Source organism: Zalophus californianus, chromosome 10, assembly GCF_009762305.2.
Source record: "Zalophus californianus isolate mZalCal1 chromosome 10, mZalCal1.pri.v2, whole genome shotgun sequence".
In the NCBI taxonomy this organism is placed as follows: Eukaryota; Metazoa; Chordata; class Mammalia; order Carnivora; family Otariidae; genus Zalophus; species Zalophus californianus.
Genome location: NC_045604.1, coordinates 24767563 through 24782280, shown reverse-complemented (window position 1 = coordinate 24782280; position 14718 = coordinate 24767563). Strand labels below are relative to the sequence as shown.

General features: G+C 45.8%; 1 protein-coding gene across 9 annotated transcripts in view; it reads left to right on the top strand.

Annotated features, from left to right (window-relative positions):
* Window positions 1–14718, top strand: part of SRGAP2 (SLIT-ROBO Rho GTPase activating protein 2) — a 227266-nt gene that overhangs the window by 146192 nt on the left and 66356 nt on the right. For all 9 annotated transcript variants that reach the window (XR_003522906.1, XM_027610048.2, XM_027610047.1 and 6 more), the window contains exons 5-7: window positions 5365–5427; window positions 12932–13147; window positions 13747–13875. Coding sequence is in view for 8 of the 9 variants with exons in the window: in XM_027610048.2 (XP_027465849.1) it covers window positions 5365–5427; window positions 12932–13147; window positions 13747–13875 (408 nt within the window). In the remaining variant the exon portion in view is untranslated. The remainder of the gene's footprint in view (window positions 1–5364; window positions 5428–12931; window positions 13148–13746; window positions 13876–14718) is intronic.

Below are 14718 nucleotides of genomic sequence, written 5' to 3'. Positions count from 1 at the left end.
ACATACTAGGCGTTCTGTAAATATTTGCCAACAGACTCCTTGTTGCTCACTCCTTGAAATCCAGCATTTCCCCCTTGCCAAGATCTAGGAGTTGAACCTGCTTCCAAACATCTGATCCCCCACCTTGAGAAGGCAAGTCATTTAGCGCCTGTCTTAGTTGGTGGGCTCCAGTTCCTAACCCACTATTTTCTTTATTAATTCCATAACTTCAGTGTACCCAGTCTTTTTAAACCTGTGCATAATGACTCAGTAATGAGTTGTAAAATGAACCTAGTGAGTTATGACTAACGTTAAAAAAAAATAGAAGAGAAGAGAAAAGGGTAGGAAATAGCAGAATGTACTGTGCGTAATAAGTAGTTTTATTGTAGACACACCATAATATACTGGATTGCAATTTTAAAAATGTACATTTTGAAATCCCCGTCTCCCCTGTCTTTAGAAGGTAAAAGCACTTTGGGCGTCCCTCTCACGGCAGCTCCCAGTCTACCCCTCTATAAAAGTTTTGCAATTCGGTATATTTATATTTTATCCTAGCTTGGGGCTCCCCAGAGTATGAAGTTGTAAGTGGAACACAGCCTTCCTAGGGCCATCGCGTGGTATCCTAATGAGTGCATGCGGACTAGAAAGAGTCCTTCTGTGTGTGTATACCCAAGTGATGTGGCCGAGGGGACATCTAGAAGTCATGTCTGAGCTCTGACCTGCAGGGCCACCACCCGCACACCCCCGTGACTTCACACGGTGCCACTTGTTTTTGATGGGCTGAGGTGGGTTGGGGAGGGGCCAGACACAAGTGTCTGCCATCCCCTAGCACCGGCCCTGCTGCCAAATACCCACTCCTCTTACTGCTGTGCTCCCCACCAAAAAGCACTGCAGGCAAAGCTCCAGCTCGCCAAACGTGGCCTCTTTGAAGTGCCGGATGAGTGTCCCTGCAGCTGTCGTTCTACATCTGGTGGCGCGTCTTCTGCTGCCAGAGCTTCATAGAGGCTTCGCGTCCCTTTCCTCAGAAACCTGTACATGTAAATTCAATTTTACTTTATTTTATTATTTTTAAAATTTTATTTATTTATTTGAGAGAGAGAGAGGGAGAGAGAGCACAAGCAGGGGGAGCGGCAGGCAGAGGGAGAGAGAACAGACTCCCCACCAAGCAGGGAGCCCCACGCGGGACTCGATCCCAGGACCCCAGGACCACGACCCGGAGCCCAAGGCAGACGCCCAACCGACTGAGCCACCCAGGCGCCCCGAAAATTCAGTTTTCAACTGGATTTTTTTAACGGTCTCAGGAGTCTCTGGGTGGGGGGAGGTGCTGGCACTGGTGGAGGGGGATCCATGCCCTTGAAAATTGGATTCTTTTTTGGAAGACTGCTAGCACGGGCTCGTGGGCAGGGAACTAAGTGACCCACTGTTCTACCTGCTGACCCGCTAAGCCTTGGGACGGCGCTGGGAGTAGCTCTCGCCACAGGGCAGGGGCCGGCCTTCCTCTCTCTTTCACACAGACGGGGTCGTTTTGTGTGTGTCCAATACTACGGCATCGTAGTACAAAGAGCCCCTTAACAGAAGCCCACCCACCCCGCCAGTGCTGAGCAAAATCACTCGAGGGTAAGTTAAAAGGTGATCTCCCTGACGAAGACCGGTTTTAAAACCCTTGCGTAATCTGTGTTCTTTGGGAAATGCCGACAGACAGGGCCGTCCGAGCTCAGGAGAGGGAGTCATCCAGAGAAGAGGGGCCAGCCCGGGACCCGGCAGTCCAGGCCCCGTGGCCTCAGGGTGCCTGGCCTTCCTTAGCGGGAGGAGGCTTTGGCAGGATACGGTCTGCGGAAAACCAGGCTGTGCGTTTTCATTCCTGCCGTCCGGTGCAGCTCTCCGTGGGGAAAGGAGGATTCCCGGCCCATTTTGTTAAATGCACGGCTGGCAGGGGCTGTAGCGATCTCACTGCCTTGGGATTGGGGCTCAGCCCCACCCCGGCGGCCGGCAGAGTGGGCCCCCCACTCCCGGCACCACACTCTGGCCACGCGGTTGTGGTGAGCTGCAAAAGAAAAGATCCCCGCCTGAGACACCATTGCACTTCCTATCCCAGAGAACCGGCATTGTTCACTGTGCCACATCTCTACTCTAAATTTAGGCATCTTTTTTTTTTTTCCAGGCAAAGAGTACTATGCAAACATTTAAGAGAAAAACCTTGCCCAATGTAATTTTTTCCCTCGACTTCTATTTGGTTTCCTGCAATGTTTAGATGACTCATTCTCTTCCAAGAAATTTTAAAGAAAAGAGATGCAGGCTGTGTGATAGCGCACAAAGCCTGCTCTGTAAATTCTCTTTTTCTTCCCTGCCTAGAAAACCCGTTGCCTTTTTTTTTTAACGGGGAACGGAAAGGCCCTGCAGACTTCATTGTCAGGGACTGGGCCTCATCAGGTTTTGTTGTTCCCAGGATTAAATGTCCCTTTTGTTTTTGGGTGGGGCCCCCTTGTAGCCTCCCAGCTCTGACAGCTCTGGAAGGCAGAGCGGCCCGCATGGAAGCCCTTCCTGGCTTGCTGGGCCGCACTTGCCCCCAGAGGCACACAGTTAAGGTTTCTGAAATAGAGAAATGGTAGCCTTTTAGCATCTATGAAAGGGGAGGGAGGCCCTGGCCATTTCCTGCCTCTCTCCTGGTGGCAGCCTTGTTCCTGTTTGCTGGGGGCTTCGTGGGGGCGCTGTAGCTGGGCGAGCCTCACATGTGTTCCCAGCCCAGGCCTCAGCCACAGGGAGCCGTAAGTCAGAATCGCTTCAGCAGCCTGTTCAAATAAACAGGGATAATAGTTGAGTCGGTCCTTTTCCAGCTAATCGGTACACGAAAGGAAACATCTGCCTGGGCTTAATTGCTTTTTTATTCGTTATGCTTTTTCTCCTCCTCCCTTCCCCTCCCCCCTCCTCCTGCGGCTAAGTTATTTAAGTCCTGGGTAAGCAACAGGGCAGAGGAATGGGAGCCTTCTCCCCGGAACCTCTGCCATTTAAACACAAGGAGGTGGGAAGGGAGGATGGGAGGCTGGCAGGGGAGTTGACCTGGAGGCCGGAGGGCAGGGCACTTGGAAGTGATACTCATGGTCACTTCCTGGCCTTGTTGCTGACTCTGGGGCTGGCTGGTGAGTCATTTTGCCTCACTTCACCTCCTTGGATCTCTGCTGCTTCGGTGGAGCTCAGCTCTCCTCATGATGGGAAGGAGAAGCTGGTATGTGAGATTCTAGATGAAAGGCATTTCCTCTTGTGGCTTCTTCCAGTGGTTGAGGGCATTGAATGAGAGACATTTGGGAACGGTAAATTTAAGACTGGCAAGATACCCTGAAGTCATCTATTTTGTAGGGCATCTCGGTCCCTGAGGAGAACTTGCTCATTATCTGCTACTTTGGGAAGTGAAGCCAACCAACCGTACACTGAAGTGGGTGGTGGTTGCATCTAATATGGACTCACGAAGCCAGGCAAAATATCATGAAGAATCATAGAATGCCAGAGGTTAGGAGGGGCCTGAGGAATGCGTTAGCCTTTCATTTTATGGAAAAGAAAACAGAGGCCCAGAGAGAAGAATCGTGTTGTTCAATGTTACCTTCTCGATGGTGGAGGAGCCGGGAATAGGAGTCTTGTGTGATTGCTCCTTCGGGGCTCCTTCCACCCACTTCCACACTACCAGGTGTAAAAAGTCCTGTCTCCACACAACAAAGGTCACACAGATGTTGTGTTCCATAATTAATTCCTTAATAGAAAAAGGCAAAGCATTTAAGAGACATGAAAATGCCTGAGAAACATGTAAAAAAAGAAAAAGTTCAGGCTCACTAGAGCCAAAGGACTGCAGGAGGGTATCATGCTGAATTGTCAAGAGAAAGTGACTCAATATGCTTCTAGGCTTCTGGGGGTATTTTTCATTGGTACAGTTTTTCTCAAGGGCAATTTGATGGCATAAATGAATAGTCTTTGACTCAGCAATGTGACTTCTAGGAGAAAATGGTGAAAGGTGTGTGCATAGGTGATACACCAAGTAATTTAATACAGCATGTTTTATCATAAAAATTTGTAAGCAAAGTGGATGTCCAAGAATAGGAGCTACAGCAATATCTTTCATAATGTTCTAGAAGAATAATATGGAGGGAACTGTTCACAAACGTTTGTTTAAGTGAATAAGTTACAGTGTGTATAATGCAACCCCGATTTCATGAAAATCACGTGGGAAAATCATATCACATACGAGATAAAGTGTCGAGTGGTGATTTCTTAGTGGTAGGAATTAAAAGTTACTTTTTCTTTTTGGATGTTTTCTACAGTTTTCTTGTTTTGTTGTTTTTTGTTTTTTTTTTCTTTTTCCGGTTTCTTATTAATTACAATAAACGTATATTCCTTTTGTAATCAGAAAAAAAATAGTTTGAAAGTCATACATCTTGAATAAAGCAGGATCGTAAATGATTATGTTTCTGACATGCGAGACCTCTTTCCTTCTTCCCCTGGGAGCAGAGCTGTGCCAGGGTAGTATTCCACCTTCTGATAGGAGGGCATTGTTGGTATCTGATTGGTAGGAAAGAACTAGAAGGAGCTAGCAGAAGATAAAACGAGGGCTTCCCCTCTCGATGACCCAGTGATGCCAGTCAGTTTTATCCCCTGCTCTCTTGGGCTCGGCATAAAACACTCAGTATAGAAGGTGAGACTCTTTTCTCCTTCCTGCTTCTTCATTCTTCTTTATTTGTACTATTCTGTCTGTGTGGTTAGATGCCAGCCCTGGGTGGTAGCAGCAAAGAACCCGAGAGCCACTACTGCTAAGGATTAACAGGTTGGAGACCCCTTCACATGTATTATCCGAAGCTGGTAACATTAGCTAATCTCCAAACCAGTCATTATTGGGGTACCACTGCCCTGGGAGTTTGGGGCAGAAAGAAATCAGGTAAGACCTATATCCCTCCTTCCTGCTTGGAGGTTCCTATTTGGTGAGGTACTCTGAAGTCCTTGGATGTTTATGTTCTTCTTTCTGTGGCATCCCATTCCACATCTGACTTTCCTCCACAATTCTCAAGAAGGCTCAAGTGCAAGTGTCCAAGAAAGCCTACTCTGCCGAACAACAGTTGCTAGGTAGGATGTGGCTTTCCAGCCTGCTCTTCGGGGACCAGTGGAAAAATCAAAGCCTACACCCATTTGCCCTCCACCTGATTGCCTTAGCTAGGCTATTGAAGGGGCATCATTTTATTAAAACTCTTTGAGTAATCTGACCGTAATTGGGTCTGATCGGAGTGGTTATCTGATTTGCTGGATTAAATAATGGCCCTTAATTGAGTCTGCATTAGTTGTAAAGCCTTTGTCGCCCCCCTCCCCCCTTCTGTTTCCCGATTAACCTCCATTCCTCTTTCCTTGCAGAGTAAAGAAGTCGGCCAGCAGCTCCAAGATGATTTGATGAAGGTCCTGAATGAGCTCTACTCGGTAAATCAGATGGGTGCCTGGCCCTTTAACAAGCAGAGGGAAGCAGCGTTTGGCAGCTTGTGGCCGTAGTCACATCAGCAACCGAACTGAGCTGAGATTGAGGACAGTGCATGGTCCCCATTGGGGGTGACTCCACCCATTTCTTTTCTTCACACTCTTATTTTCAAATCTGAACGAGCCAAAAACTCTTAAAATAAGATCCCTCCTCAGCTGTGCAACCTAACTCTGGCCTCGTTGGGGCATAATCTCCAGAGACCAGCCAAGGCCTTCATCGGCACAACTGACCCCCCCCCCCCCATTAGCAGCAAGCCAGGGACCCCAGAGCTAATGGCGAGGAACATAGTCTGCATTGCACCATTAATATGTGCCTGCCAGGAAGGACTTAATGTTCAAGGTTTCACATCAGTTCTTGGATTGATCTGTGGGTTTGCGACAAGAGCGGGTACCCTAGGGGGAAGCACAGAGTCCTAAATGCCCCTGATCAAAGGGGCCAATTCAGGCAGAGAGAGCTTGGCATCGACTCCCTGGATTTTTAAAAGACCGAACCTCAGTGAAGAGGCAGGCTTCAGGTTTGGAGAAGAAAATACAATCTGTTTTGAAATGGCTGGTGCTCGAGGCTTGTGATGCCCATGGCTGATGCATGTTTCTTCATGCACTGGAAGGAGGTCATGGTGGTGCTTTCTCCCCAGCCAGGTTTTGTTAATTATAATTAAAACACATATGCACATCGAGGAAATTCCTGCTGCCGTACAGAGACTATTTCTGTTGTTAGCTAAAGCCTTTCAGGGCCCCTGTCTTCAGTGGAGCTGTGCCAAGCCTTGTGTCGTTCTCTAGGGTTTCTTATCCTGTTCTGGTGGTGAAATTGATTTCCTATGTTTACTTGTTTATTCACTGCATTTCCTTCCTTCCTTCCTTCTTTCCTTCCTTCCTTCCTCTCTCTCTCTTCTTTTTCTTTCTTTCTTTCTTTCTTTCTTTCTTTCTTTCTTTCTTTCTTTCTTTCTTTCTTTCTTTCTTTCTTTCATTCTTTCTTTCTTTCTTTCTTTTTCTTTCTTTCTTTCTTTCTTTCCTTCCTTCCTTCCTTCCTTCCTTCCTTCCTTCCTTCCTTCCTTCCCTTCGTTCTTTCTTTCTTTCTTTCTTCACAGGAAGACAGGCAGTGGTGACATGCATCACAGGCATTTGGGATCAGAGAATTCCATGTTCTTGATCCAAAAGCCTAGGTGTGGCTCTTTTGTCATGGCAACTATTAAGCAAGTAAATAGGGTAGAGTAGTCGTCAGACTGGTCTCCAGTGATGCTCAGTTTGTTTGGACTTAGTGCTCTGTGACTCTTCTGCTCTGAAGCGAAGTAGATAGATGGTACTCTTTGGTTCAACTCCCAAACTTTCATTTCTTTCAAGTGCAGTTAAGGCTTTTTATAAAAATAGAAGCGTGTTGATGTGAACCATTTACAGACTAGATGCGTTTTCCTGAACCCTGTTGTCTTTTTAATGCTTTACGTCTGCACTTTATTTTTAGAGTATCTTCTAGGCACCAAGAAGAGCTACTACTCCCTTTTCCTGGCAAAGAATTCACCAAGATAGAATATGACACATGAAGTCATTAAATGAATCCTTTTATTTTCCCCGTAAGCATCGTGGGCCTCTGCTATTTGCTCTTTCTGGGGAGGAGTAGAAGGGATAACCAGCAGACTCCAAACCAGCTCAAACTCAGTTTGCCACTTCTGCTGTGGGACTTGAGGTAGCGACAAAAGAACAGCGCCTAGGGATCTGTTAGCTTTGCTCAGAGCCCAAGATCTCCTATTATGCTGTGATTTTTAAAAAATAAATAAGTGAAAGGGTATAGTTTGTGCAGGAATGAGGAAGAAAACCGTGGAACTTGCTGCTCTGGTTTGAAGAGGGCTGAACTGGCGAGTCGGACTGCAGTCTTCAGGCAGTCCAACATCGGCCAGTGCTTTCCTGCTGACGCAGAGCATGAAATCTTTCTGCTGGCGTATACAAACTGAGAATTGGCTGGGCATGGAGTCCCCTGCCAGGAGGTGAATGGATAGACCCTCTTTTTATTTTTATTTTTGTTCTGTTTTATTGTCGTGTCATTGACACACAGTGTTACGATGGTTTCAGGCACACAACATAGTGATTCAACAAGTCTGTACATTATGCTCTGCTCACAAGCGCACCTACCATTCGTCACCATACAATGCTATTACAGTACCACTGAGTATGTTCCCGTTGCTGTTATCTTTTATCCCTGGATACACACTCTTTTAATTTGTCCAAGACTAAAATACAAATTTAATTTGACCCAGGTCTCCCCACAACTTCATGTACTGGTATCTCCAGTCACACTTCCTAAAATATCCGACAGTAGTTAAGGGCCAAGTGAGTTTGCAGATTCTGTAGGCCATTAGAAAGTTCAGAGGATAGAATTGACTTGTTTCTTCTGTAGGGTGAGATGAGTGTAGGACTGGTCTCAGTAAGGCACCATGGCATTAGGGTGGCTGACTATCCCAGTTTGCCTAGAACTGAAGGGTTTTTGGGGGGCGTGAGACTTTGAGTGCTACACCTAGGAAAGTCCTTTGGTAAGCCAGGACGATTGGTCATTCTACATTTGACAGTGGTTTCATCAAGTAGGAACCTGGCACTATTATATGCTGGCTTTGGGAAGCTACTTGCTGAATGTTCTCTCTCCTCTCTCTCAGAGGAGTTAAGAAGAGAACAAGGGAGATCTTTTTATAAGGAGCTTTCACCTTATTTGCTTTTTGGGAAGGCAAAAGGGCCTCTTGCTTCAGTGACCCTGTGGACAATAGAAGTTACCTGTGGGATGGAATGAAGGAAGCCAAGTATATAAGGAACCCACTATGTTCAGTGTTCTCCTTAGCTTGTGTCTCCCCTAATGCTCAAAATATTTCTCTTTGGGAGACTGATTACCCAAGGGTGGATAATGTAAGTACTTTTGAATCTTAATGATCCAAGGGGCAGAGTCTCGGTGTTCCCAAATAAAGATGCCTTTGGGCAAGAGGCCCAGACTCAGACCATACGTGGCCAGCTGCCCCTCTGTACCTTCCTCTTTTCTGCCTGAAGGACCTTTGATTTCCCTGATTTGGCATTCTGTGCCAGGGGCTGCTTCCCCCAGCTGCCATTCAGAGAGCAACCCTCGTGAGCATTCTCCTCCATGTGTTTTTCCCCCCATAATGAGCTGGCTAGTTGGTAGGCCATGGTATAAGTGGTTTTCATTTTCCAACTGGTGATCCAGGAATGCCTTTGAAGTTGAAGTGTGCTGCTTCCCCAAGAACTCTGGCATTCTCTGCCTCAGCTGTACTCAGAGTTTGTATCTGAGAAAGCCCAGCAAGTACCCACAGGAAGGAGGGTCTGTAGGGGCACAGAAGCCACATGCATTGACTAAGTAGGAACAGTCAAGTAAGCCCTAGAATTGAGAAAGAAAGAAGAGGTGTTGCAATGCTGGGGTGTGGTTTTAAAGCTCCTGTACTCCCATACTTCCCCTGGTTATGTGGCTCCTTGATTGGGCGCAGCAGCTGTCTGCTGGCAGAGCTATTGCAGGCTGGTATTTAGTACCCACTCCCTTGAGACAGCGTAACTGCGTAGTCCCCCTGCTCTGCCTGCCTGTTTGCCTCCGGCCCTAGGCACTAGGGCTACAAAGACAAATGAGACGTGTCCCTGAACTCAAGGCATTTAGTTTTAATAGAAGAGACAGAAAAGTAAAACAGCAAATAAAGTATGAGGTGATAACATTTACATGTCTTCCCAGAGGAAGGGCACAAAGTCAGGCCCCTGAGAGAGAGATTTGAATTGAATCTTAATTGCCAAGAGCTCTTTCATTGTCCTCTAAATGTTCCTTTTTCATTGTATTCTGTTCTTGTTTCATGATACAATGTCTTTGCATTTTTCATTGATCTCTCTAGGGATATTATTGATTGCTTTTGAAGTTTTCTTCTTTTTTGCACTTTCTATTCCGTCTAAATTGCCTCTTTTGGTCTTGGCCTTTCATATCAGATATTTTCCTTCAATGTTTGGTAATCTTTAGCTGCCTTTTCATATTTTAAAGTGAGGCATTGAAAAGCTGGTTGGAAATTCTGTGCCAACTGTGGTCTTGACTGTAGGGTGGTCTGACTGGTGTTTCCTTGGGGAAGCCCTGATATCAGTATTTCTAGGTCTTTTATCTTGGCTAGTCAGATTCCCCAGACAAGGCTCTTCTGACCTCCTGCCTATGTTTGGGGCCTGAGTTGTGAGGAGGCCAGGGCCATCACAACATTCAGTATAGAACTTTCTGTTGATCTTCCTGTTTTAAGTTCGGTACCCCTATCCTCAGCTGAGCCCTGGTGTCCCCAATCCATAAGCCCTCCAGAAGAGACTATGCCTCTAGTCCTCCACTATGGAGGGGGTGGGGATGGGATCTGGTCATCCAACAGTTCTTAGGCTTTCAGTAGTTTCTCTTGTTTTAGCTCCACCTTCATCCCTCTGCCACCAGTTCCTCTTAGGGCTTCTGTGATGTAAGTCTGGTTGCTTCTTGGCTCTGCCTTCTTTTGGTTTAGGGTTTGGTAGCTCATTCACTACTTGCCTCCCTGCTTTTTATGTGCTGCTTTCATTCTGTTTTTCTTCAGTTTATATCTAAGAAATCATAACAGTAATAAAAACTTTTCTATTATTTTAGTGTGGCTTGGGGAGAGAGCAGAGCTAATGGCATGAGTTAAGATTTCCTTTTTTGAAGTAAAGTGAATTCTCTTTGTAGAACTGAGAATTTAAACTCCTGAGTTTTTCCCCTAGTTTATATTTGCCTCACTATATATATATATATACATATATATTTCTGCAAGTTCTGTCTTGACTCTCTTATTTTTCCAATTGTTTTGGCATCACTTATTTAAGCTTTGGGGTCTGGATACCTCAGTTTTTCCTTGAGTTGAAGATTACTAGCTGTACTTCTTCCGTATTTCCACAGCGGAGAGATTTGTTGTCATTAAGTCATTTGGGCAACCACATTGATTGTAAAATTACCAAGTGTGGACGTGACACATTTCCCAACTGTGGAGGAGGGAAGAAAACACAAAAGAAGAAGTGGTGCTTACCCTTAGGAATTCATAGTTTCTTAGTTTACTCTTTTAAAGAGAGTTCTTTAGTGAAAAGAAGCAATATAAATCACTAATTTTTATTCATTTTTGTCTTCTTGGCATTATTCCTTTGAGTCCTTTTTTGTCTCATATTCATTCGTAGTGTTTCTTTATCTATCACGCATCTTCATGAAATGGAAAATAACTTTCTTAATAATCATTCATTTTTGTAACTCTTTGTTCAAGCTTTTGAATCCATATTCAGGTGAAAAGAAAGAAAAAGTAGTCTCCCAAATACCCTTCTTCAGCCTGGAAAACAGATGCCTCTTCCTCACTTCTGAGTCACCCTGGAATCTGGAGGACCCTTTCTAATTACTTAGAAAGGTTTTTAATGCTACCAGTTATTAAATATCATTTCTCCAGTGTAGAGAATGTACAGAGTTGATCATATACTTATGGGAAATGATGTCAGGTTGAAAATAAGGTGAAGCTGATTTAAAACGTTCTGTATCCAAAATGAGATGTTTAAACTCTAATGAACTTTGATTTTGTTGATGTCCCAATACTCTTTATTCTTTCCACCACCTCTCACTGATCCTAAGGGATGAGTACACCCGTAAGGTCCTTCCAGGATTTCTCAACTTCAGCACCATGGACATTTGGGTAGACAGCTTTGTGGTGGGGGCTGTCCTGTGCACTGGGTGGTTAGCAGCCTCCCTGGCTTCTACCCACTCGATGCCAGGAGCAAGCTTCCAAGTTGTGACAGTCAAAAATGTCTCCAGATTAGCCCCCCGGTTAGGACCACAAAGCCATTAATAAAACCAGTTCCTCTTTTCAAACCGGTCTTGACTAAACCTAACCTTTCCTCCCAACTAACCCCGCTCTGGTCCTATTCAGAGGAAGACACTGGTGCCTAGTGGCTCAGAATGTGGACTTTGTGGTCTGACAAACCTAGGTTTGAATCCTGATTCTGCCATGTACTAGCTGTGTGATGTTGGGTAGGATAGTTTAATCTCATTGAGCTGCAGTTTCCCCATCTTTAAAAGTGGAGATAATCACATGTCTCCTATAGAGGAGTTGTGAGGGTTCACTGAGGCGACCCACATAAAGCCTCTGACACACAGCACGTACTAAGTAAGTGGTAGAGATTGTTGTCAGTATTATGCCCTTACTCCCCTCTGTTGTTCGGTCTGCACCCTGCCCCCCAACACATACACCCAACTCCCACACTCTCTCCCTCTCAAAGAGATTGCACGACATTAAAATGTCAGCACTCTTGAACTTCAGCTCGCTTAGTTGTAATCAGCATTTTTAATTCCCAGATAGAAGCTAGAGGCCCCCTGTGTGGAAACGGAGGGAAGAGCAGGCACCTTGTGGTTGGAAGTATGTTTGGGAGGAAACACACACAAGTTCTAGGCTGCCCGGCCTCCTCGTTAAGAAAAGAGACTGGATTCTCAGACAGTGGCTTTGGTGGGAAATTTGAGAATTGTCTTTTTCTCCTTTAACACTGCTTCCTTCCTATGGCAACTCTGGTTTCACCGAATGTGGGTTTTATTCCTTCTTAGGCTCTTAACGTGAATTGTTGTGTGGGTTAACAGTCTTCATCGGGTCGTTTTCTAGATCCCAGGGTTGCTGTAAGGATGAAATAAGAAAGTGCATGTGTAGCACCTGGCACAAAGCCACGCATATACTACATGCTCAAGAAACGAGAGCTACTGTTGTTACTGCCACTGCTGTTCTAGTTAGTTCCCAGGAGAGAGGGTGTTCGATCCACGTGAAGCAGGCCAGACGGACCCCTAGAATGCTAGGGCAGTAGAAAGAGTTTTTGGAGCCTTTCTTCTTCCCCGTTTTGTATCTGAAAGGTCCAAAAAGTATAGACCACTCCACAAGCTGTGCTGGCCTCCTCAGGGTTCCTAACCTTGTGTCCTCTGGCTGAGCGATAGAAATTACTTAGCAGGTATAAAAGAGTCATGCTTACAAGTGTTGATAAATAGAAGTAAATAATGCATGATGGGGGCGCCTGGGTGCCTCAGATGGTTAAGCGTCTGCCTTCGGCTCAGGTCATGATCCCAGGGTCCTGGGATCGAGTCCCGCATCGGGCTCCCTGTTCCTTGGGAGCCTGCTTCTCCCTCTGCCCCCCCCCCCGTCTCTCATGAATAAATAAATAAAAAAAAGTTTTAAAAAAATAATGCATGATGGAAGACGTGAAGTCATTTTAAGAATAAGACATACTGGCTCCATTCAAATGCTGCTTTCCTGTGCTTTGGGGTGGTCTTTAATATGCAGTGTTGGCTGAACCAAACACTTAAGAAGTTTTCCCGTAAAGGCATGAGGATAGTGCTTCATGTGGGACAGGTCCAGCTGAATCTGGTAGTCTGTAAAGCAGATAATTGATCCTATTGGCTTGACCTCTGGGGGCGGGGGCGGGGGGTGTCTTGCAGGTCATGAAGACCTATCACATGTACAATGCCGACAGCATCAGTGCTCAGAGCAAGCTAAAGGAGGCAGAGAAGCAGGAGGAGAAGCAATTTGGAAAATCGGTAAAGCAGGAAGACCGGCAGACCCCACGCTCCCCTGACTCCTCGTCCAATGTCCGCATTGAAGAGAAGCATGTCCGGAGGAGCTCAGTGAAGAAGATTGAGAAGATGAAGGAGAAGGTACGGATGCTTCAGCATCTTTAGGGGCTGGGGAGGAGCACTGTGGAAGTCAGGATTGATAGGATTTTTCCAGTAGGTGCTATGAAGAGCAGAACAAAGAGACTCATTCCTTTAGTGCCTAATGGCCAAAAGTAAGTCCTTGCTGTCTGCCCTGGAAGAAATTCTAGGTACTGGAAGAACTTGGGCGTGGGGGCTCCAAGTTTTTCACCTGTAGCGGATTCATCAGAAACAACAGAAACCTTTCCCAAGCCTGGGAGAGGGACTGCAGACCTAGGGCTTGGCATCAGATGTCCCATATTCAGGGGCAGATGTAATGACACCTTCTTCTGGGTGGCAGTACAAGGATGGAGACTGGTGTTTGCGGGTAGAACCAAAGTGGGACATGCATCGAAAGTAGGGAGCCTCATTAACCTTTCCTGGATTGATCTACATTATGCCCTTGAAGCTCATTAAACAGAATTAGAACCCAATTTAAGGCAGAAGCGCACAGGGAGTAGCAGCACAATTGTGGTTCTCGAATGTACTGTACTTTCATATTTTAGAGCACAATCTCCCCTTTTTAAAAAAAAAGTAGAATTGAACTTCTGTTCCCTTTTCAGCGCCAAGCCAAGTACACAGAGAATAAGTTGAAGGCCATTAAAGCCCGGAATGAGTACTTACTGGCTCTGGAGGCAACCAATGCATCTGTCTTCAAGTACTACATCCACGACCTGTCTGACCTTATTGATGTAAGTGCTTAAAGCTGGGGGCTCAAGGGCACCTTTTCCCTGGTATTGGAGAACTGGTCAGGTGTTCTCCAGTTCTGTTGCTCGGGCATCTTGGAGCATTTTGAGAAGAATTATGAAGATAGTAGCCATGGTCCATTGGGGGCTTGCCATGTTCCAGATAGGAGGTGAAGCCCTTTATGCTTCATCTTACTCAGTTCTTACTACAATCCTGGGAGGAAGGCACTTTTATCTCCATTTTTACAGTTTAAAATTCAGAGTTTAGATGACTTACCCAGAGTCAGCTAATAAGTGACAGAGGCAAGATTTGTGCCGAGGCCTGATTACTTAAGCCCATGCTCATAACTGCAATGCACTCCTGTCTCCCAGGAAATATTCCCTTGAATCAGCTATTTGCACATAGAAGTGAGTGGCAAGAGCTAAGAGTTAGAATGTGTGCCTTATATTTAGATAGTACTTAAACGTCTCTTGGTATTACTTCATTTGACTATCCTATCACCCTATGGATCAGAGTTACTATCTCCAATTTGAAGATTAGGAATCTAGGGCTCAAGAAGATTACCTGCCCTCAATTACACTGCATTTGAGGGTCCTGGTCAGTAAGGTGGCTAGATGCCCTTGACATCTGGCCCATGCTTCCTGATCTGTGACACAAAGATGATTAGAGAAGCAGATGAGTAAGCACATGTGTTTTGCATGGATTAGGCACAAGGGTTACGCTTTTGGTCTTTGGCCTTAATGGGTCAGCCTTGGCCTTGTTTCTCCTGCTGCTTGTCTTCAAACGTTATAGTTGAGTCTTGCAGTCTCTCTCACCTGCGGACTCCCACCTGGCCCAGTTTCTGAGCC